Source organism: Monodelphis domestica, chromosome 2 (genome assembly GCF_027887165.1).
Source record: "Monodelphis domestica isolate mMonDom1 chromosome 2, mMonDom1.pri, whole genome shotgun sequence".
Classification (NCBI taxonomy): Eukaryota; Metazoa; Chordata; class Mammalia; order Didelphimorphia; family Didelphidae; genus Monodelphis; species Monodelphis domestica.
Window position 1 is genome coordinate 64,424,695 of NC_077228.1, and position 24,813 is coordinate 64,449,507.

Sequence of the window (24,813 nt, forward strand, 5' to 3'; positions counted from 1 at the left end):
GTTCTTCACTGTACAATTATTTGGGGAATTTTGACTGTCTCCAGTTGGTTCAGTAAAAATTGTTGATAAAGGAAGGCTGTTGAGGATGATTTGGAAAGTTTTCTGATTTTTAGACTAAACTTGCTCAGTCTCACTATTTTCAAAAGGAAGTGACCTTTGTTCTTCTACCCCTCAGCCTCCTTCACTTCTTACTGCAATTCATTTTTGGTCTTTTTCTTGGCTGCTTAGAGACAATTTGGGCATTTAAGTACACATTCCCTGAGATCAGATATACTCAGAAATGTTTTAATTCCAAGTTTTACTTTGCATAGTTCAAATATTACCAGGATGGACCTAGGAAGAGAGTTATCCTAGAATGAACCAAAAGCCTCCCTACTTGGACTGAGTTGTCTCCCCTTTCCTTAAAATTTCCTGGGGTAGCTCAATTGCTCTGCTCCAGTCAGCCCCTTCTACTCTGGGAGCTAAAAGGGGGCTAGCTCCACACCTTCATAGCACAGCGCAACCTTGAGTTTAAGGCAAGAGTCATCATTCCATTTGCCTGCATCTTCCTTCCTCTTGATATAGATCTCAACACAGTCCTCCTTGGATTTTTTGTTGTTAGGTTCTCCTTTGCCCCAGTTCTCTGCTTCTTCAGTGAGTGGTTTATTTGTTCCCACCCAAGTCCATATGCCTTTTATCTTCCGGATCCCAATCCAGTAGTAATTACGACGTAGGGGAAGTGTGGCATTGAGGTAGGCAATTTCTCCCTTGTTTTGGATGGCTACTAAATCTGTATAATGGGTCTGGCAGTAGTTTCTTGCCCTAGTCCAGTTCATGGGTTTTTCAGAGTAATGGTAGGTCCAGCAGTCACCTCCATACAATGCCAAGAAATCTGGAAGACACCAATATGAATAGGATTTACCAAAGTCTCATAGGCTTTAATCCAACAAAATATATGTCATCAAAGATCACCTATTAGAAGAGCCATCATTTTATTTTATTTATTTTTAAAACCTTTACCTTCCATCTTAGAATCAATATTGTATATTGGTTCAAAGGCAGAAGAGTGGTAAGAGCTAGGCAATGGGGGTTAAGTGATTTGCCCAGGGTCACACAGCTAGGAAGTGTCTGAGGCCAGATTTGAACCCAGGAACTCCTGTCTCAAAGCCTGACTCTCAATCCACTGAGCCACTCAGCTGCCCCCTGTAACTATCATTTTAAAGGTATAGAGGTAGTGCAATGGTTAGAATTAGGTCTAGACTTAGGAAGATCTAACTTCAAATCTGGCCTCAAACACTTACAAACACTTACTTTACCCTGAGCAAGTCACTTAGCCTGCTTCTTTTTCAGTTTCCTGATCTGTAAAATAGGGATGATAATAGCACTTATCTTCCCGAGTTGTTGTGGGGATAAAATAATACTTACAAAATTATTTTCAAGTCTTAAAACACTATATAGGGGCAGCCAGGTGGCTCAGTGGATTGAGAGCCAGACCAAGAGATGAGAAGTTTTGGGTTGAAATCTGACCTAAGACCCTTTTAGCTGTGTGATCCTGGGTAAGTCACTTAACCCCTTTTGCCTAGCCTTTACCACTTACTACCTTACTACTACAACTACAGAGTTGATTCTAAGATGGAAGGGAAGGGTTTAAAAAAAAACACTATATAAATGCTAGCTATTATTACTTTTATTATTAGCACAGAGAGAAAAACAGATGCCTAGAATGAAAAAAGGACTTGCCAGAGGCCACAGTGTTATCTAATGGCAGAACCAGGATTTGAACTCAAGTCTCCCACCTTTTACCTCTGGGTTGTTTCCACTCATTATGCTATCTCAGTTTTAGTTCCATATTTAAACATAGTTTTATCCAAATGATCAGTCTAGGTGGCTTGGCTAATAATTTTGCTCCTGTCATTTAAAAAAAGCACTGCTTCTCAAAATGTCTTCAAGTGATTGAAAAGAAATTTCACAATAATTTTTGGAAACCTCATTTTGTTTTGCTTAGTAATTGATAATTTTAAGATTTAGCTTAAAAACATACTTAATAATAAGAATAGTGCCAAGAAAAAATAGAATTCTTGAGGCTTTTCAAAGTACTTTTCTGACCGCAATTCTATGAGGTGGGAAGTTTGAGTTTCACTATCACTTTTATAGATGAAAATTAAAGATGAGGGGAATTAATGCTATTTAGCTCTGGAAAAATTCAGGGCCAGAATTTTTTTTTCTGAGACAATTTTTATAGCAGTTACATAGTCTTCCTGAGAAAGAAATAGAATTAGAATATGATTAATAATAACTTTCTTTCTAGAAAGATTATATTTGATATTGAAACATCATTTCTTCTGAGAGTATCACAATACCTAGTACCTGTTTCATGCATTTCCTATCCCATCCTTAAAAAAACCAATCACAGCATCTCCATAGTGACCATGTGTCCAAACAAGCATCCTTTCTGTGACATACCCAGTAACTGGTCATCCAGTCTTTGCTTGAAGATGTACAATGAGAGGAAATCTGCTCTCTCCTGAAGCAACCCATCCTAGCCCATCCCATGAAGGGTCACCTTCATGATTATGGAGTTATCCCCTATCCCTGAATTTGCCTCTTTGCAACTTCAATCCATTTTCCTTCATTGTTCATAACCATCATCCAAATGCTTCTGCCTTGTGATTAAATAATGTTTTACACACAGTAGGTGCTCATTAAATTACTGAAGCTGGTGATATAATAATAATAAAAGCTAACATTTATATAGTACTTATTATGTGCCAGATATTATGCTAAGTATGGCGGCAAGGTGGGTAGAATACAGACTTGGAGTTAGGAAGAATCATCATCTTCTTGAATTCAAATCTGGCTGACTAGCTATTGTAATATATGACCAGAAAGAAGTCACACACACACACACACACACACACACACACACACTGGGGAACTGGAGAGAGAGGAAGAGAGAACTGAAGAAATGGAGAGAGAAGGAAGAGGTTGATCATCACCTTGGGGAAGATAGCACAATTTGTCTTCCAGAAGGACAGAATATATCTCCTCAGAGATTGGGTTTGGGAGGTGGAGGTTAAGGACAAGAGGAGAAGGTCTTAAAGAAATGACCCACTGCCTCCCTTCTTGGTCTTAGCTGGTGCTGAGAGGCAGGTAAATTTCCTGCCTCTGGATCCTCCCAATATCCCAACTGCCACCTTTCCCTTTGAAACCTAGTTCACTCCTCAGCCCTGGTCTTGAACTAGTTCTCCCTTTTGGGGAATGGTATGATTCCCCCCAAATCTTAAGTCTCCTTCTTTGATATCAGAAAGAAGGAAGACCTGATCTAAATGGTAACATTTTATTCTTGAGAACACACAGGGCAGGGAGAGTGAGGGTGTTGGGTGAGGAAAGTGGGAGATAGGAATTCCTACAGATTAGCAACTGACTTCCCCTCCAAATCCTGAGGGTTTCAGGCTGACTGCCTGACCTTTTGGTCAGTTGTTGGGTTTGTCCTTCCTCTTAAGCTAACCTGGCCATGAGTTGAAGGTCAGGACAATTTGGGGAAAGAGAGATCTCAGTAGAAAGATTCATATAAATTCCCAGTCTACTTTTGTCTTCAGCTGGAACCAGAGAGATTTTGGAGTTCACTGAAAGGTAGTCAGTGTCCAGAGGGATCCTCTGTCTCAGGAGTCCTCCTCTCAGATCGTCCACTCCAGCAGAGAGCTGAACAAAAACTGGAAGTTTTGAATTCTCCCAGCTCATCTGTTCCTTCCCGGTATCTTGAGTCTTCCTTGCCCTTCCCCTACTTTAGCTGTTCTTTTGCATTGCTGGATCTGATTTGTTTTCTCCTTTTGTAACTTCTCTCTTATACTGTGTGACCCTGAGAAGTTCCCCTAACTCTGTTTACCTCAGTTTTCTCACATGTCAAATGAGCTGGGGAAGGAAATGGGAAACCACTCCGGTACCTTTGCCAAGAAAACCCCAAATGGGGTCACAAAAAGTCAGACATGGCTGAAAACAACTGAACACACTGTGCTGAGTGCTTAACAATTATTATCTCCTTTGATCTTCACAACAATTTTGAAAGGTGAGTGCTATTATATTCCCCACTTTATAGGTGAGGAAACTGAGGCAAATAGCATGTAAATGAAGTCTTTTGTTACACAGCTATCAAGTGTCTGAGACTGGATTTGAACTCAGGTCTTTCTGACCCTGGAACCAATGCTTTACTATGGTGTGCCCTAGCTTCCTTAATACAAGTCAAAGAAGACTAGTAATATCATTTATTTTTTATTTTTTAACTTCTTTCTTATTTTATTAAAAAATTTTACATAGAGGAACAATTTTTCACAACTTTTCTGACATTTTGTGATTCAGATTCTCTCCCTTCTTTCCTCCCTCCCCAAAGTGGTAAATAGTCTGATATAAGTTATAACAGTACTTTCATTCAATACATATTTCTATATTCTCTATTCCATGCCACAAAAGCACAGTGTCATAGTGGGAGTCTTTTGGAGAACCATCAGAAAATGGGTGGGTAATTACACAATGACTATATTTCTTATTGTTCATCATTTTCAGTCGTGGCTGACTTTTCATGATCACATTTGAGTTTTCTTGGCAAAGATATTAGAGTGGTTGTCCAGTTCCCTCTCCAGCTCATTTCGCAGATGAGCAAACTGAGGCTAATAAAACTTGTTGATTGATCAATTAAAGAAGACAGCGTGGACAAAGAAAATATTGTGAGCAAATTTGAATTATTTGAATTATAAATAGAAGCAACTAGGTGGGGCAGTGGATAGAGTGCTGGATTTGGAGTCAGGAGACAGGAGACCTGAATTCAAATCTTGCCTCAGACACTTACTAGCTGTGTGACCCTGGGAGAGCTACAACTTCTTTCTGTCTCAGTTTCCTCATCTGTAAAATGGGGATCATAATAGCACCTACCTCCCAAGGTTGTTTTGAGGATCAAAGTATTATAGAAATCCTAGGGATTGTTGTTATTACTACTATAGTGGAGTTTTTCAGTTGTTTTCAGTCTCTGTGACTATTTGAGATTGTCTCAGTAAAGATACCACAATGGTTTGCTATTTCCTTCTCCAGCTCATTTGACAGAAAAGGAAACTAAGGCAAACAGGGTTACATGACTTGCTCAAAGTGACCTAGCTATGTATCTAAGGCCAGATCTGAACTCAAGAAGACTCATCTTCCTGACTCCAGGACAGACACTAAATTGTTAAATGTCTAGTCAGATGGGTAGAAGGAAAGAAGCTGAGGTGCAAGGACATAGGACCTGGGGAGGGTTAATAAGGAGTCCACCTGTGATTACTAACAAAGGGAGATCCCTGGTGAGGAAATTATTTCTGCTTTTGCAGGTCAACCCCTTTCCTATAACTATAATCTTAGAGACTTGCCTAGAACAAATGTTAAACACTGCAGGGAAACATTAACAAAATAAATATAAATACAATATAGATCATATGAATCTGTGGTTTTCTGAATCTATATATGCCCAATAAGGATCCTTATGTTTGGGTTAGTAGCCAGCCTAGAGAACTTAAAGGTTAAGTGACTTGTCCAGGGTCACAAAGTCAGGATGTACCAAAAGGGAACATTTCTACCTCCAGGGCTTGCTTTCTAGTCAGTACATCATGTTAACTGTTTTGAGACTATTAAAGAAAAATGTCAACGCAGGGTGGAAGACTGAATTGGGAGAGGGATTTTCCTCACCAGGGAATTCTCTTCAGCAGTAAAATCTCAGATTTAAGGCCTCTTGAATGAACTTATAGACAGTGTTGGGATACCTAATAAGGAATTGTGTATTGTGAGGACAGTTCAGTGCTGGGTCAGGTAGGAGACTGTTTGGAACTGCCCTCATTAGAAGCCTAAATCATAAGCCTACATATATATATGTATGTGTGTGTTGTTTGTTGTTGGTGTGTGTGTGTGTGTGTGTGTGTGTGTGTGTGTGAGAGAGAGAGAGAGAGAGAGAGAGAGAGAGAGAGAGAGAGAGAGAGAGAGAAGATGGCACACATCACTTAATTATCAATCGATCAATTTCCCAGCACCATGGCTAGATCCTGTGAGAGATATGGACCATGTTCTTGGACTTCAAAGACTATGATGTGCTTGTGCAGAGATTATTACCCTATGAAACAATTAACAAGAAATGAGAGATGATTTATAATGGAGTGTCAGATAATATGTCACTGATGGGTCTGCCTGCTTCGTGTCCCCCTGCTCCAATCCATCCCTTATTCTGCTGTTAAATCCTCTTCCAAAAGCATAATAAATCTGACATCTTCTGCCTTGGAACCAATACCTAGTATTGATTCTAAGACAGAAGGCAAGAGTTTGGGGTTTTGTTTTTGTTATTTTTAAGGGAGTGGGGTGTAGCTAGGTGGCTCTGTGGCTAAAGAGTCAAATCTGGAGATGGGAGGTCCTGGGTTCAAGTGTGTCACTGGCCAAGTCACTTAACCCCAGTGGCCTAACTTACTGCTTCTTAGAACTGATACTTAGTATTGATTCTAAAACAGAAAGTAAGGGGTTTGTTGTTTTGGGTTTATTTAGTATAGATCTAACCATGTCATCTCCACCCTGCTCTATAAATTCCAAAGGCTCCCTATTACCTCCAGCATTATATATAAAATCTTCTTTTAGAGCCCTGGACCTTTACAGTTTTTCCAGTCTTCTTAAACGTATTCCCCTGAATGTGCTTTAAGATCCAGGGATACTGGCATCCTTGCTGTTCCTCATGGAAAAACAAAAAAGAAAAGAAAACAAATACCCTCCATTTCCTAACTCTCTGCATTTTCACCTACAGTCTGGCATGCTTGGAATGCTTCCCCTTTATAGCTCTGCCTCTTGGCTTCCTTAGCTGCTTTCAAGGTCCTGGCTAAAAATCCAGCTTGTTTAAGAAGCCTCCCCCATCCCTCTCAATACCAGTGTCCTCCCTCTTCTCATCTGAGCCAGATTATCCTTCCTATATCTTGTCTGAACAGAGTCATGCACATCATCTCCCCTCCGTTGGATTGTGAGCTTCTTGAAAGCAGGGCTTTTTAAAAACTATTCTTTGTACTTTCAGGTCTTTGACTAGTGCGGAGCAGGGAGTAGGTACTTAAATGCCTGTTGATGTGATCGATCCACTGGTGGAGAGCGAGGGAGAGGAAGGAAAGGGGTTGACCAGTGATTTAATCAGCATGAAAATTCTCCAAAGTGATACAGATCAGGAAGTCATCAGAAATTTCTCATCTTAGAAGATAAACTAAGGAACTGAAAGATGCTGACTTGCCCATGGTCATATAGCTGTAGGATGTGTGTATATGCATATATACATGTATATACACACACATATCTATACATGTGTATATATTTTATATCTTTATATGTATACATATTTTATATTATATATATACAGGTAAATATGTAGATCTATGTATATATTTTATATCTTTATATGCACACATATTTTATATCTTATATAGGTATACAGGTAAATATGTAGATCTATGTATATATTTTATATCTTTATATATAAATGTATATTAGAGAAGGAGATAGGGGAAAGACAGAGAGTCAGAGACAGACAGAGACAGGGAGCCACGGAGAAAGACAAAGAGACAGAAAAATGGGGGGGGAGCACAACTTGAACCTAGGTTTTCCTCACTCCAAGAACTACCATGTCTGAGTAGTTCTCTCATCTAATTTCTATTAAGGGTTATAGGAGAGCTTCATTCCTTTGAGCACTGATGACTTTTTTATCCTGATGAGAACTGCATTATAATATCAATATTACTAAGTAGGGGCATGCCTTCATCAACGAAAGGATCGCAGATTTGAAACTGAACAGACAAATCTTAGAGATTATAGAATCAAGCTTCCTCATTTTATAGATGAGAGAAATGAGAAAAAAAAGCTGCTGTGACTTGCTTGAGGCCAAAGTCATTGGAAGAAGCAAGGCTTACATGGAGGATCTTGTATTCCAAACCCAATGTTATTTCCACTAGTCCATGATTGCTCTCTCTAAGCCTCATCCGCTACCATTTTAGCAGGAACCAGACACAGAAAAATCACCTGCAGAGAAAGAGGGGAGGGAGAAGGAGCAGACTAAGGGCCACAAAGGTAGAAAGGTGGGAAAGGCCATACAAAGCAGAGATGGATAAAGCCAAAGGCTAATAGACCATTTTGCCCAGAGCTGATTTCCTTGCTTCCAGAAACAAGCAATCAAATGCTATCAAGCTATGCATAGTTATTATAGCAAAGCAATCTGATTATCCAACTTACCACAGTAAAGGACTATTAGGAACCACAGCTTGAAAAGTCCCCACCAGCCCTCAAAGGGGATCAGATACTTCCTGAAAAGCTTCTGCAAAATTTAAAAAAAAAAAAAGGCAAGTTTGTAACACTTACTGAGAGATGGGTACAAAGGGACTTCCTGGAGAGGAGAACAGACAGGTTCTTGGGGCCAGTTTTCAAAAACAAAGTGGGTTTTTCTCCAAATCTGATGCCTCCACAGAAAGGATATCTATACATGTACTTTATTCCACAACTACCAAGTGCCATCTCTAATGATTTTGTACATTTTGCAATATTTTGGTTGTAGTTTTGTCCTAGGGCTATTTCAGATTACATGATTTGAGAGCCTTAAATCTCCCTCTGTGAAGTTCTCTCCAGTGCCTCAGTTTAGGGCAGAGGTGACCCTTGGCTCCTGAAAGGGACTCCAGTAAAGCCTAGGTTATACTCTTAAAATTAATAAATTTAGAGAGTGTGGATAAGAGACTGGATCATAAACCTGTTTTCAAGAACTAGCCTAATTAAGGAGTAGTTTAGCTATAAGCTAAGGATATTTGTATCTATGGCAATTCTCGGGAACCACCTGTCATTATGGAAGGACTTCAGACTGAGTCAGTGGAGAGAGTTCTCACAACAATAAAATTACAAATCCTCAAACTACTGAGGTAAGGAGTCTCACCTTTGCTTCTTACTTCTTGTGTAATCTTGAGCAAGCCAATTAATCTGTATGGGCCTCAGTTTCCACATCTGTAAAATGAGGGGGGGAGCTTTGGAAGTCCTTTCTAGCTCTATGATCCCATCATTCAAAATAAGATTATCAAAGAAATAAGAATAAAATCTCAGATCTACAGTTGGAAAGGTCCTCAGAGGCTATCTAATCTAACTCCACCCCATCCCATTTTATGGATTAGGAAACTAAAGCACATGGAGGTTAAGTGACTTGACCAAAGACATTTGAGTAATAAGTGACAGAGGAGGAATTTGAACCCAATGCTTTTTCTGCTGTGCTGTGCTATGATTTAAGAGTTTCCAGGGACATTAAAGTATCCAGCCTCAATAAAAAAGCTAAAGTACTAGGTTATGGTACCACAGTACTGCCCATCTCTAGAAATGGTGATGGGCCAATTACTGGAAATAAAGTGAAATCCAATATCAAAGTTCAGCCACAGAAAAATATTTTTTACCCAAATAACAAGTTCATAATTTCAAGAGAAATCAAAGCATCATATTCTAATTCCTTTAGTATATCTTTTCCCAATCAAGATTTCTGTCCAAGAGCAAAAAGAAACAATTGGCAAGATGAATGAAAGCCTACTGCCACCTCTTCAGACCTTTGTAGACTGCCTTAACTATGCCTTAATCAACACCCATGTTTTCATCTTAACAGAAAATTTGAATTAATGGTTCTTTACCCATTTACCAACCCCCTCCCCATTCCCAAGAGTGGTCATCTGTTGACTGGAGTTTCTCAAGGTCTCTTAGAATGAAGAGGCTCACCATGGTAATTACTTAGCTCTCCTCTAGTTTTTTCTGCAGTTCAGCTTTCAAGCTCAATGTCAGTGACCCAGGCTTCTGTCCCTCATCCGGGTGCTGCTCTGGTGCCCTGAGAATGCACTGAGTCCCTCTCAAGACACCTAGTTCCCTTATTGTGGCAGCCCAACCCCACCCCACATCCGGTCCCAGGTCTGTCCTTGAATGCCACCCCACAGGAGAAGTGAAATAGTTTTATTATTTTTTTGACAGGACATTTATCTCTTGACTATCTGTGGTAATGGTGGAATAGATAGTACTAGAGAACACATGGTAAAAATATACATAGTTTAAAGAAAGTATTTTAGATAAATGTCATAACCTCTCCCATGCCCCACCAAACCTCAACAGAAGGAAAGAAAGGCAGGCTGACTTCTGAGAGTGTTTTCTCTTCTCTCTCTTCCCTTGTTCACCCCCTAGTGGAAGGACTCTATGGAGACATGGTCAAGTGTGGGATAGACAAGAGACACCAGAGCTGGCCCTGGGTATTATTGTAAAATAGGTGGTAGGTAGTACTACATATATGCGTGTGTGTGTGTGTGTGTGTGTGTGTGTGTGTGTGTAAACAAAATAGCTTTGATGCCATTTTTTAAAAAGATTGCCCCACAAAGCTGGTGTAAGGAAAATATTTTCTCAACTTTTAATCACAATCTAACTGTAAACTATTATTATTTATTATTATTATACTAATTATTACAATGGATCACTTGATGAAAGAGTTTATAGCATCCATAATTTATCCACATTGGGGAGCTAACCTAACTTCTCATGTAATGCAAGTTTGTCTGCATATTCCCTGGAGGTGGAGGGAGGAAGGGATCAATGTTCTAAAGGGTTCTAAGTCATAAGTTCATGGACTTAGAGCTGGAAGTGATCTCAGATGACCTCTAGTTACAAACCTTTCATTTTAAAGATGAGGAAACTGAGACTTGTAGTGACCAACTTGCCCATGATCACAAAGCTAGTAAGTATCTGAGGCAGGATTTACACTCATTCTTCCATATGGAAATAGGTCTTGATCAAAGACATATGTAAAACCCAGTAGAATTATTCATTGGCTGGGGGGGGGGGGGAGAGGAAGAAAAGAACATGAATCATATAACCATTGAAAAATATTCTAAATCAATTAATTAAATAAATAAAAATGTTCAATTCTAGACTCATTCTTCTTAATTCCAAGTGAGGCATTCTGTCCACTCATAACACCTTGGTACCTCAGCTATAATCAGGATAGCATTCAACTTGATGCTCCTTATAGACCTCAAATTTAGAATTCCCCATATTGAGCTTATCTTCCACAAAAACAAATAACCATATTCTTTCTTCTAATTGTGCTCTTACTGTTGATGACACACCATCCTACCACTTACTGATTAGATGAATGACTTTCTTCATTATCAAGTCCTATAGATTTCGTCTTTGCCAAATCTCTCTTATGTATCCTCATTTCTCAACATTCTCTTAAATTCTCTCAAATTCTTATTACAACCATCTGATCCAGGCTCTAGCCATTTTTTAGATTATCAAAATAGCTTCCTAATTGGCCTTGCTGACCTATAGTCACTTATTGGCAGAGTGCAATAATCAAGATAAGTCACTCTGTTAAACTGAATTACATTTCTCCAGGTGCGAGAGTTCCTTCCCTCTGTTTTGTCTGATATCTATTTTCCTTTGTATACCTTCTCTGATTTCTGTCTTTCTACCAATCCAGATAATTGAGTTTTCTTGCTATTCATTATGTGTGTTCAGTGTGGAACTGGTATTAAGTGGGAAAGGAGTCAAACCGTGGATATAGAGTTCAAGATCCCTCTTCCCCCCAAAATTGACAAAATGATCAGAAGACTTATGGAAACCAGTTATATCCCCTAGACAAACAATATTTAAGGAAGCAAAGAGATATGTTTCAAGTCCAGTATCCCTCTCTTTAAGGAGAGCAAAGTGGCCTCCAGGAACGATTTCCTGCTTCCCCTCCTGGTAGGAATGGAATTCTCTCTTGGAGAAGTGTGGGAGGAAAAAAGACTAGGGATCTCTTTTCTGCCTCTTTTCAAGTCTCATAATGACAAGCCTTGCAATACATGGGCCCCTCATTACACATGTGGGACCCTCTTTCTTCTTTCCTCCACATGGGGTCTTATCCAAGATACCTGGGTTCTATAGCCAAGGCTTTGTTCTTTTTGCACCTAATACCAGTTCTACATTGAAAACACATAATGAATAGCAAGAAAACTCAGACTAGCACCCCAAAGTCAATCGATCTCCCCATTTTACAGGTTAAGAATCCAAGACCCAACAAAGTCAAGTGATTTGTCCAAGGTCATGCATGCTAAGAAGTCCTCCATTTCTGTGACCCAAGATAGCTTTCTAAGCTCCTTGAAGACATGGACTGTTTTTCATCTTGTCTCTGTATTCCCAGGGCTAGTACAATATCTCACACATAGAAGGAACCCAATAACTGATTCTTGGATTGAATTAGATTTTTCCCATTTTCTTTGTACAACTATATATAATTGTTCAGTACAAGTAATAATCCCATACACAAAGACTATCATAAAATTCTTTATTATTTGAATGAACAGTAGAATAAAATAGTTATACATTAGATATAAATAAATATTTAAAATACTATATTTTAAAGTTATATCATAAAATATAAAATCCCAATATTTCATATATGCTTCAATACAAATAGTTTACACACACATACACATTCACCATCTCTTATTTATAAATAATATTTAAAAATTTTTGAGAGATATAATCATTCATATCATAACATTAGTGCTATAACATCTCCTATTTGCAAAAAAAAAAAGATTTTGGTATTAGTTTAGGCATAATCTACTTAATACCATCAACGGATTCTACAAAAACTCCATGTTAGAAAAAAATAGCATTACTACATACTTCATTCCATAGGAATGATGCAATCAATGGTTGAGCCAAATGCCATTATAAATAATAATTGCTAGCATTTATGTAGCACTTTAAATTTTTTAAAATTCTATATTATTATAGACAGGTTTGTAGCTTTAGAGTGGGGTTTGCTCATAAGATGTTATTGTAGAATGATATTGTCAGGAAGAACCTTAGGTAGGATGTGCTTTTACTCTGCTCTGTTATTCCTAACTTCATGCCAAGTTGACTTTTGGCCCAACCACTTGCAAACTGCCACCTTCCCTTTAGCACAATGTACCCCTATGTGCACAATATGCCTCAGTATATACAACATTAGGGGGAAAGCATAAAAGCACAGAAAAGCTCATCTCTCAAATCTTGTAGGGTTTGGGCAGCCATTGCAGAGACCAAGATGGTGGTCACTGATTCAGGTTTGCCTACTTTCAGTGGAGAGCTGGCAATTTCTCTGCATAAAAATAAAAGTTTTCATATGTGTATATGCCCCTATTAAAAAAGCAACCTCTCAATCTATAAAACAGAGAAATTAGAATGATTCACTCAGGCAGCTTCACTTTGCTACATAATCCACTGCAATACATTTAGACACTGAGCTCCCATTGTACAAAAAATGCAGTTTGGTTTACAAAAGTCATGTTTATATGCCTCTCGAGAGTAGCTTACATCTTGACATAAAACATGGCATACCCATGATTATCATTAATTGAACCCAAGAATGTACCTCCATTTATTTTTCAAAGTCAAACATTCAGCATCCTGGAGCCATATTTTTCCCCTAGGTGGAAATGCTAAGAGTGATTATTACTTAGCATCTCTGTGGAAATAACTAGCAAAAGACATACAAGTTTGTGAAAAAATAAATACAAAATCATATATGCCATTTATATAATAAAAGCTGTTTCTACTCTTCCTATTGGAAAAAAAAAGAGGGCAGTTAGTTACAGAAAAGATCCCATCATCATCATCATCATCATCATCATCATATCTAGGGTCTACTGCCCTGAGCATTTGAGGTCTGCCCTCCAGACGAGGGATAAAAAGTTTGTAGATGGCATAGTCTTAGATTTCTGCAAGTTCTGCAAAGATATAGCTAACACCAGGAAAGGTAAGTGTGATAACACCTACCACCTTGCTGCAAGCTCTCAGTAAGTAATTTGCACTTTTGACCGTTCCTAATTTTAAATTTTGTTTTCTAAGCACTATTATTATTATTTTTCAGTCATTTCAGTCATGTCTAATTCTTCCTGACCCCATTTGGAGTTTTCTTGGCAAAAATATTGGAAAGGTTTGTTATTTCCTTCTCTAGCTTATTTGACACATGAGGAAATGAGAACAGAGTTAAATGCTTGCCCCAGAGTCACACAGTCAGTAAATGTCTGAGGCCAAAGTTGAACTCACAGAAATGAATCTTCTTGACACTAGACCTAGAACTCTATCCACTGCAGCACCCAAAAACACTTTTATAGGATAGTGTTAGTGTTTTGTGAATCACAAAACATTCCAAATAGTTGATCAAAAGTGTTTATAAAAACACATTTTGCTCTACTGAATTCTACAGTAATACAAATGCCTGAGATCAGTTATCTGCCACCCCAGTACAGTTTGGTCAGTAGGAATGGGTACGGCTTACACCATTCAGAACTCTTGTCAATGTGGTCTTCCTTGAAGCATTTAGCATTACAGAATTTCTTTTCATTATTTAATTAGCAACAGAATCTCTATCTGTGGAAGTGCGGAGGATCTTCTGAACATTTCATAAGTTATAATACTTGTTTCAATGTGCATAGCACCTTACATTTTCAGGGGTAAATATCATACCACCCAACACTGTGCTCTGTGAGTGTTATAAACTGTCAGGAAGAACCAAAGAACTTCAATATTGAGTCTCCATTTGAAGATGACTAGGAATGGAATTCGAATGCTCCAAACCCTTTTCTGTTCACCTTTATAAGGACTTAACAAGGCCTCATTGATTGCTTGATTGATAAGACAGTACATCCTCTTTGAAGAGTCTACTAACACATACTAAATTTCCCAGTAGAAAGACTGGGAATAGCCCTTGTCACCTAGACTTCTTGGTCAGCAGAGGTTCCTTGTAGATGCCATAGACATAGAAGGAACAGAAGGAACAAGGATCCAAGGAAGATTTTTCTCTTCATGAGAATAGTTGTGTCCAAATGGCCAGGCATGTGGCTGAAAAGCCTACTTTCCTAGGACATACCAGGTCCTGCAAAGACAATAGAAACTCTTTTCAGAACTTTTATAAAATCTGAAACCTGTCTATTTTAACACTTTGTTCTATCTAGACCAAAACCCTAATTTATGTGTGCATTATAATTCCCCTCCCCCAGCCAATCCAAATCCTTTTAAAATAAAATATTTATAGAAGGAACTATTTGTGAACACCAAAAGGTCTTGATGACAAAAATTAGTAAAGATAGGGGTCACAGCAATAAACCTTATTGTCTCCCCCTATGCCTGACACAGGGCTTTCTGTCCATAGTGGTTATGAAACAATTATTTATTGAATTGGAATAAAATTGTCCAATTCACCAAATACTTAGGATATCCCTATCTTTACTCCTGTTGAAAAAGGAGTATTTAGGCACTTATAGACACAATTGTGTCTTGACAAAAATAGATGACATGCCATAAATTTCTACTGAATGGATGCAAAAATAAAATAGCTCATTAGATTGTTATCATCCTGGCTCCCATCGTATGATTTTATATTTTGCTCATTGCAAATAAAGTATGGCAATTAACCTTAGAAATAAGGGAAATTTCTAGTTACCTCAATATAGTTAATAATGTCTTATGAATAAAGGATGATGACACTGAGAACTAAATGAATAAAGGTAGAAATTTTACCTGATTCCTCTAGACTTAAATTAGTTCATAAGAAGGTTGATCTGATTTCAGAGTTTGGCAGCTACTATAAAATACACAAGAAAAGATAAAGTAAGCCACTATACTCCAATGGAAAAAAGAGAAAAAATATTTGTGTGAAATGTTAGCTGTTATGTTTCAGATATCCAGATGAATAAAACTTACCTAGCTGGAATAAATTTCTTTACTGCAAGGGAAAGAAAGAAAATCATTAGTGTTGTGAAACAACAAAACTAATTTTTAATTATTTGCTTTATTGCTTAGTTTTTAATTTATCCTTTCTGACAATTGAGTTCTGAGCCCTTAATTTTCTTTCTAAATTTGATATTGCTTTAAAAGATCAGTTATTGGTAAGGCTTGAATGAGCACAAAACAAAGTAATAGTAACAATAATGATAATTGATAGGTATTAGATCTGTGATTTTATTATTATTATTAACCAAGCAGGTCAGCATCTTTTCTATAACTTAGAGAGTTGCCTAGAGCCGTGAGAGGTTAACTGATTTGCTCAGGGTGGCATGGCCAGTACCTTTCAGAGATGGGACGCTTACCCAGGTCTTCCTGGCTTCAAAGTCAACTCTCTAGCAACCATAATAATTAATAATAACAATCTACATTTATCTAATGCTCTAAGGTTAACAATCTTTTCTTCATAACAACCCTATAAAGCAGGTACTCCATTCTGATTCTCAAATGTAGGTCAAATTATTTACTAGCAGAAAGCTTTTCCCATTAAAAGAAAAAAAAAGGCTCAGCTCTCTTGAACCCTGGATTTGATAATAGAATACCTGGGTTTGAAATTCATTTATGCCACTTAATACCTATATTACCTTAGTACCTATATAAGCCCTCTGTGACTCAGTTTTCTCATAAAATGAGGAAATAGAACTAAATGACCTCTAAATTTCCTTCAGGCTCTAAATCTATTACTCTATGATCTCCTCAACTCTGATTTAAGCCTTAGATGTTCAAGAAATATATGTCGGGAGCATTTTTAACCCTCCTTTTCTATCCACACCTCTAATTTTTGTTGTATTGAGAAATCCCCAAATGTGGAGATTTTCTCCACTGATGCATTTCAGCAGCTTTTTTGGAACTTGTAGTCTAAGCATTATCTGCATCATGGAGAGAGTAAATGATTTGCCCAAGGTTATGCAGCTAGGGTCTGTCAGAGTCAGGATTTGAATTGTGGTCTGCCTGATTCCAAGACTAGACTTCTCTTTCCCATGCCACATTGCCTCTTAACACTGAATCTATTACTGCTATTTGGACTATTATTTCCCCAGGTGAGAGAACCTTGGGATTGTCCCTGGGTGGGAAATTCCACTGTCACCTATCCTGCCAGGACTTCCTCTAGTTAAATCCAGGCTATACATAGTGTGGTGAATAAAATTCCAAGAGATAGAGTTCTTGGAACAAAAATAAATCAGTTTATTGACTAGGCTAGCAATAATCAATAAATTAATAGTCAACAATTCTCTCAATAATCAAAGACAAAGATCTAGGGTCCTGGGTCATCTTAAATGCTCCTACTGTCTTTCTGACAGCCCATTACTGAGCCCTCTCCTGAATAAGAAAAGATAGCTCTAATTGTTGAAAATTTGGTGAAGAGGGGGGCTTAGAAAGTCTCAGCTCTTCCCAGATTACCACATCCTTAACAGGAATGAAGGGAGTCATCTGAGAATATGAAGTCATGTGATTCTAACCTCTCTTGCTCTAGACACAGGCTTCACCTTTATGAGAGACAAGTCACACCAAGCCTCAATTTGGGGGATCAAAGGCAGAAGGTCGTTGCCCCTGAGGTTTAGGTTAGACCCTGGTTACAGGATGAAGAGACTCAGCTAGATGGAACCCATCCCAATTTAGCAGCTGCCTTAGAACAGGAATGCAATGACATTTCTAGGACTGTTGAAAAAGCCTCTTTTGAAGCCATCTAGGGAATGGGGAAGGTTTAAATGGAAAAGGGAATGTTACAGATTAATATTAATAATAAAATGACACAAAATTAAATTAATTTTCCTTCTAGAGGAACCGAAATCCTAGTTTACATTTGTAAGAGGTACTTATGAACTCTTCCTTCATTCATCTATTTTTCTATGAAAATTCTTTCTGGAAGTATATTTGCAGGGTATTCATGAAGACCTGAAGAAAGGTTGCTCACCTTTTCTTCGAAGACGTTTTGCAAGCCAAAGAAGAACTGAGGCTGTTGTTAAGAGGGAGGTCCCACTGGTGGCCAGGCCAATGGCCAGGGAAGTCTTAGACTCCTCAGGAGCTAAGGGAATGAGGATGAAAAGAGTTATTCAGAAATTCAAAGGAAGGAAGACACTTGCAAGCACATTTAAAGTACTTTCTCCTTAGCCTTTTCTCCTAGTGATATGGGGATTATTTACTACCTACATTTGACTTTCTTATTTTATATTGAGTGTAAATAGATAAACTCATTCATCAAAATGCTTAACAATTAGTTTTATTTATTTTTTTAAATTATAATCAATTAGGTTTTTTTTAAGAAATGCTACTGGTTGGATGGGTAGCATCCTTGAGTAAGGAGTTTGTTAAGTGAGGGTTGGAGGGAGTCTCCTGTTTCCAAAACAAAAGCAACTAATAAACCAAAGGTTCTTAATCCTTTTGCTGGCATAGACTCTTTTGGCTTAGAGCCCCCCTAAAAAAAAAACAAATTATGAATTATGAATGACCCCTCCTCTAAATAATAAACAAAGAAAGTGTATTTTTTCTTATTTTCCCCATTCTCATGGATGAAAAGGACTATTATTTTTATTATTGCAGTTTATTAATCTATTCAATCTCTCTGGTTAAAGAATGTAAGTCAGAAACTCTTTCAACTTATTTTTCATCTCCTTTTATGTTGCAAACTTAATAACTGATCAGTTAAGTGAATAAGTAAATGAGAAGGACAGATAGTTATTGTCTTGTATAACATCACGTCCCCAAATACTCAAATAATTCTCTTTATACACTTTAATCCACAAGCTCTTAGAGTCTACCAAACATAGTACATTACCTTCACAAGAAGGTAAGATCCCAGACCAGTTTCCTTTGGCACTGCATATCAAGGAATCCGAGCCATTGAGTTTCCAACCCTCAGGGCATTCAAACATACATTTGGTGCCATAGAGATAATTCCCATCACCATCACATGTCATGTTGACTTCCTTAGGGACTGTCAAGGCAGAGCATTGTACCACTAGAAATAAAATCAGAGACATAGTTGCATGAGGTTAAGAAAAGTCTATTGGGAAATAATCAAGCTGGCTAAAATATATACACAGAATAAAGCACTTATTCCCTTCTATAACTACTTTGTTTCTAAGTTAGCTATCATGTTTCTTTGAAATTATTCTGCAAATCATTTTAGTAAACTAGTCAATAATATGAAAGGTATTGTATGATTGTGAGAAACTCAATTCCTGAAAACTTTAAATTTGCCTATTTGCGACTAGAGGCCAGAAAATGTATAAGTTTACATTTTCAGCAGAAAAGAATTAAGATCAAGGTTTTAATTATTATCTTAATACTAAAATGTTTCCCAAGATCTGATGTGCCCACCTAAAACCCTAAGCTCAGTCCTAAACTGGGTTGGCATTTGCTTTATTCTTTAGTTTTTAATTTATCAGCTTGTTAGTGTCTGTTGAAGAATTCATACTCAGGTCATCATGTGGCACATCAAATCCGACCTCAATAGCTCAATTGGGCACATGGCTTCATTTCATGCTATGAGTTTTAAGTTTTTAGCAGTTCCTTTTGAGCAAGAGAAAACTGCTGGGACTGAGCTATTGTCATGTAAAGAGAGAAACTTGTTCCTACCTTCACAGGTTGGGGACTGATGTGTCCACTGGCCCTGGGCTGTGCACTCAAGCTGGGATGATCCTTGCAGCTCAAAGCCTTCATTGCAGTTGAAGTTACAGACTGATTGGTAGGTGAAGTCTCCAGTAGAGGAATGGTTGCACATCACAGAGCCATTCTCGGGCTGGCTGGCAATGCTACATTTCACGGCTAAAGCACACAAACATCATTCCCATTAGCTGTCTGTTTTACCCCTTTTCTAATGCATTACAGAACCATCCTTTTAAATTGTGCCTTGATATTAAGGCATCTTACCTTGACACACTGGTTTCTCCATGTCCCACTTTCCAGATGAGCTACAATGAAGCCTCTTGGATCCCGTTAGCTCAAATCCTGACTCACAGTCAAACACGCAGGTGGTATTCCATGGAAAGGTTCCAGAGTTTGGGGAGCAATTGATGAACCCATGGACAGGACTTGTCAGAGCATCACACTCTATCACTAAAAATTATAAAGGAGAGCATGAATTTGACAGAAGAGCAAGCTGCAGAACCTGTTATATTATAATGTTAAAAGTCAGAAACTTGTTCCTACCTTCACAGGTTGGGGACTGATGTGTCCACTGGCCCTGAGCAGTACACTCAATCTGGGATGATCCTTGCAGTTCAAAGCCTTCATTGCAGTTGAAGTTACAGACTGATTGGTAGGTGAAGTCTCCAGTAGAGGAATGGTTGCACGTCACAGAGCCATTCTCGGGCTGGCTGGCAATGCTACATTTCACGGCTAAAGCACACAAACATCATTCCCATTAGCTGTCTGTTTTACCCCTTTTCTAATGCATTACAGAACCATCCTTTTAAATTGTGCCTTGATATTAAGGCATCTTACCTTGACACACTGGTTTCTCCATGTCCCACTTTCCAGATGAGCTACAATGAAGCCTCTTGGATCCCGTTAGCTCAAATCCTGACTCACAGTCAAACACGCAGGTGGTATTCCATGGAAAGGTTCCAGAGTTTGGGGAGCAATTGATGAACCCATGGACAGGACTTGTCAGAGCATCACACTCTATCACTAAAAATTATAAAGGAGAGCATGAATTTGACAGAAGAGCAAGCTGCAGAACCTGTTATATTATAATGTTAAAAGTCAGAAATTTAGTCCTACCTCCACAGGTTGGGGACTGATGTGTCCACTGGCCCTGAGCAGTACACTCAATCTGGGATGATCCTTGCAGTTCAAAGCCTTCATTGCAGTTGAAGTTACAGACTGATTGGTAGGTGAAGTCTCCAGTAGAGGAATGGTTGCACATCACAGAGCCATTCTCAGGCTGGCTGGCAATGCTACATTTCATGGCTAAAGCACACAAACATCATTCCCATTAGCTGTCTGTTTTATCCCTTTTCTAATGCATTACAGAACCATCCTTTTAAATTGTGCCTTGATATTAAGGCATCTTACCTTGACACACTGGTTTCTCCATGTCCCACTTTCCAGATGAGCTACAATGAAGCCTCTTAGACCCCGTTAGCTCAAATCCTGACTCACAGTCAAACACGCAGGTGGTATTCCATGGAAAGGTTCCAGAGTTTGGGGAGCAATTGATGAACCCATGGACAGGACTTGTCAGAGCATCACACTCTATCACTAAAAATTATAAAGGAGAGCATGAATTTGACAGAAGAACAACATATTTGAATAGTCCTACTAGACTTGGGCAGTATTACAAATCCCCCAAATAAGGAACTTAAGAACAGTAAACTAAACTTCTTATGCATTATTTCCATTGTAAAGGCAACTTCTGATCATTTACATCAAGAACTATCTGTTACAGGCCTCTGTACTTGGCTAACATGAAGTGAATCCTGATTTTCTCCAGCCCAAAAGCAAATGTATGAAGAGGAATTTTAAGCCAAGTCAAATTTCACCTTGATGCAAACCAATAAATGTGTATAACTTTTATCAGTCTAAAGGTTAAGTAGTCTATTCCCAGTATTCAGGAGTAGTTTAGACAGGTAAGAAAGGAGGTGACTAGAGAAAGACAATTCTTTCATTTCTGTTGTTGATCCAAGTGCTCTAAATCCCCACCGGGATCATGCCAATTCAAATATAATAGACTACATCCTTCAAAAGACAAAGAGATATCATGTTTCAATTGGCTGCCATTTTGAATTATCCTCATGTTTATTCCCCTCCATTAATGTAGCTCTTGATCTGCTGTTATTTATACATATAAATATGAATATTTATATTGGAAGACAGAATAGGTTATGTTCTAAAATAGCTTCTCAAATAACCTAATATAAGTGGGAGGAGAAACAGGGGCCCAGAATTTTCTATCCTGAAGAAGAGTAAGGTACCTTTACAGCTAGGGCTGGGCCCACTCCATTTTCCAGAAGAAGTACACGTCACTGAGTTAGGATTGGTTGGGATATAGCCTTCATCACAACTGACAGAGCAAGAAGAATTGAAATATGCCACTGGATGACTGCAAACCAGGACACCATTCTCAGGATCAGCGTGGGGTTCACAGGTCACAGCTATGATAGAAAACAAAATCAGTCCAACTCATTTCTTGCTTTGGCATAAAGGGGAAAGTGATGTGATGAAGATCATATTCCAAATGCAGGGAGAAAGATGGGGCAAGGTGGAAATAAAGGAACAAGTGGAATCAACAGAACAGTTCTTACCATGTTCACACCGGAACCCAGTAAATCCTGGATAGCACTGGCAAGTGAAGTCGTTGATGGTCTCCACACACTCTCCATGGCCATTGCAGGAGTTAGTGGTACAGGAGGCTGAAACCAAAAGAACTGTTACTATTATCACTATTACTCATTCACGTGAGCCATCAGGATGCTTGTTATAATATTTGCCTGCTGTGCTTCTGATTTTAACATAAGGGTCTTTCAAGAGGACAGACCTATATTTTTTAGGTTTGCCTTTCCTAAATCTCCTTGTTATAATTAATGTATTTCAGACCAAAAATCATATCAGGCAGTGTTTACTCTTGAAATCACAGGACTATTTTGCAAAACAGAGGTACCATATTTTCTCATTGGCTCTGAACATTGATGCCCAGTGCCCCAGACACATGCACACTTCAGCCTCATTGGCCATTGCTACATAACACACATACTCACACACAAATTATTCTGACTGTAATAAGTATAATGATAATAAAAACAATGATTATGATGATGATGAGAGCTTGCTTTTAAATAGTACTTTAAGATTTGCAAAGATCAAATATAATGTCATTTTATCTTCCTAACAAATCCTGGGAAGTGCTATTATTATCCTCATTTTTCAGATGAGGAAACTAAGGCTAAGAAAAGCTAAGCCACTTGCCCAGGGTCACATAGCTAGTAAGTGCCTAGGACCGTATTTGAATTCAGTTCTTCTTGATACCAGGTCCAGCACTCTAATCATCGTACCACCTAGCTATAATATTGAGCTTTAGAGTTGCAAATAGATTTACATATTTTATCCCATTCTCTTAGCATAGGAAACGAATGAGGCAAGTACATACAGCAGGATCAAAGGAGATAATATATGTGGAATTCTTGGCAAACTTTAAATCCATTTAAATGCTAGCTATTTTAAAGCTATTATTCAAGTATTATTCTCACCCACTCCACCATTATCTCTTCCTACTAATTCATCATGCATCATACCTGTGTAACACAAAGCCCGCTTTTCTTTCGTGCATCTCTCATCGTTCCACATGCCAGAGGCTTTTTCCCTCTTGATATAGATCTCCACACAGTCCTCATTATTTTGCTTATTATTGGGTTCATTAGGAGCCCAGTTCATAGCCTCTTTGGTCAGTGGCTTCTGGGTTCCCACCCAGGTCCAAACACCATTGATTTTTCTGATTCCAATCCAGTAGTAACTTGGTGAGAATTCTAGTATATTATTCAGATACTCAATTTCCTTCTTGTTTTGAATGGCAACCAAGTCAGTATATTTTTTCTGACAATATATTCTTGCCTTGTCATAAGTCATAGGTATTTTTGAAGAGGCATAAGACCAAGCATCACTTTGTTCAAACAGAAGAAATGCTAGGGGGAAAAAAAAAAGGACAATTGTATCCTAAATGTTATTCTTTTCACAGATTCCGCACACTAGTTTTATGGGTTTGTTTGACTTTTTTTAAATCTTCAAATAATGACCATATGGTTGGACAAGCTAGAAATCAATATGGAATTTTTCTGGAGACCTTTTCAGTGACTTACCCTTTTGTCAGCCTTCTAGGAGTAGGAAAGAGAATAGCCAAGACACCCACCTACCCACTCATTTCTGGAAACTCTGCTCAGTACCCTGATCCCATGCAATTTTTCTCAGCTTTCCATCGTAATATCATTTGATCTATCATCACATTTTTCAGAACCAATTAATGATATTATCTATTATGTCTGTGTGCAAAAAAGGGGGTTTTGTTTCATTTTAAGAAATGATGCCAATTTTCTCAAATAAATGCAATCTTACCAAAAATGAGACCAGGGAGAAATGACAAGATAGTCAACATTTTGGAAACCATTCTTTTCTTCACAATATTAATTTTGGAATACTTGGAATCTGGAAGAAAAAAAAAGGACAATTTATTTTTAATGGAATTGCTATCTATAAATAACTTTAAGGTTTCTAATGTGATTTACATATGTAATTCCATTTGCTCTTCACAACAACCCTCTAGGGGTAGATTCTATTACTATTGCTATTTTACAGGTGAGTAAACTTAGGTTCCTGGAAGCTTCTCCAAGGTCACACAGCTAATACGTATCTGAGGCAGGATTCAAACCCAGTTGGACTCCAGGTCCAGCACTCCATCCACTATCTCATCATACTTAATAATATTAAGGAATTATGTCTTTTGAAAATGTAAGATATTAAATATATAGAAATGCTAAACCATAAGTTTGATTAACTTTGTTTTACATTATATTCTTCAAAAGTAAAGTAAACCTTAAAGCTTTCAACAAATTAGCAAAGGCTAGATTCTGGATTTACATCTAGCACCAGAGAAGGGAGATGGACTTTTAGTCAGTCTGAAAATTATACAAATCTACCTGTAATATGTTGGCAGAATACCTTCTCCATAGGGTCTGGAATCTTGATCCTATCATAAAGAATGATCAGGGTTTAGTTAAAAGTTAATCTTATAGTTACTTACAGTAGAGTTCCACAATCTGGTGGTCTCCTAATTTCCCCAAGTAAAGCCACACTTGTCTTATGCTGGGCTTTCTTTCACTCTGCGTACTCTGATTGTAGCCTTCCAAGAACTGCAGAACACTCTGGGCATCCAAGCCCTTTTATAGAGGGCATTTCCTATGGAATTCCATGACACAATGGTTGAATAATAGGAGGATGTCTCCAAATTAGAAAGTGGGAAATTTTCCAAAAGAAAAATTACAGGGAGTATAC

At 38.1% G+C, this 24,813-nt stretch overlaps 2 protein-coding genes across 2 annotated transcripts in view; both read right to left on the reverse strand.

Moving 5' to 3' along the window:
• Nucleotides 1–9,864, reverse strand: part of SELL (selectin L) — a 31,772-nt gene extending 21,908 nt beyond the window's left edge. The window contains exons 1-3 of the mRNA XM_007480745.2: nucleotides 9,748–9,864; nucleotides 8,242–8,323; nucleotides 485–871 (exon numbers count right to left, since the gene is read on the reverse strand). Coding sequence (XP_007480807.2) covers nucleotides 485–871; nucleotides 8,242–8,323; nucleotides 9,748–9,750 — 472 coding nt within the window. The 5' untranslated portion in view covers nucleotides 9,751–9,864. The remainder of the gene's footprint in view (nucleotides 1–484; nucleotides 872–8,241; nucleotides 8,324–9,747) is intronic.
• A 2,467-nt stretch (nucleotides 9,865–12,331) lies between these two features.
• SELE (selectin E) lies at nucleotides 12,332–24,721 on the reverse strand. The gene is made up of 16 exons (XM_056815507.1): nucleotides 24,563–24,721; nucleotides 23,878–23,967; nucleotides 23,064–23,450; nucleotides 22,077–22,184; nucleotides 21,747–21,926; nucleotides 20,848–21,033; nucleotides 20,554–20,742; nucleotides 20,275–20,460; nucleotides 19,981–20,169; nucleotides 19,702–19,887; nucleotides 19,408–19,596; nucleotides 18,605–18,787; nucleotides 17,744–17,854; nucleotides 15,748–15,769; nucleotides 15,565–15,628; nucleotides 12,332–14,920 (listed from the first exon to the last, which is right to left on the reverse strand). Exons 2-15 carry the CDS (start codon nucleotides 23,927–23,929, stop codon nucleotides 15,580–15,582), a joined length of 2,217 nt encoding a protein of 738 aa, XP_056671485.1. The 5' UTR covers nucleotides 23,930–23,967; nucleotides 24,563–24,721; the 3' UTR covers nucleotides 12,332–14,920; nucleotides 15,565–15,579.
• Between the last annotated feature and the right edge of the window lie 92 nt (nucleotides 24,722–24,813).

Excerpts from the sequence above, each read along its gene's own strand:
- SELE (XM_056815507.1), bottom strand. The coding sequence starts at position 23,929 with ATGGTTTCCAAAATGTTGACTATCTTGTCATTTCTCCCTGGTCTCATT. Across the intron at positions 18,788-19,407 it reads TCAGTCCCCAACCTGTGAAG|TGGTACAATGCTCTGCCTTG; the intron begins GTAGGAACAAGT and ends TTTTATTTCTAG. Across the intron at positions 17,855-18,604 it reads GATCTTACCTTCTTGTGAAG|CTCCTGAGGAGTCTAAGACT; the intron begins GTAATGTACTAT and ends TCATTCCCTTAG.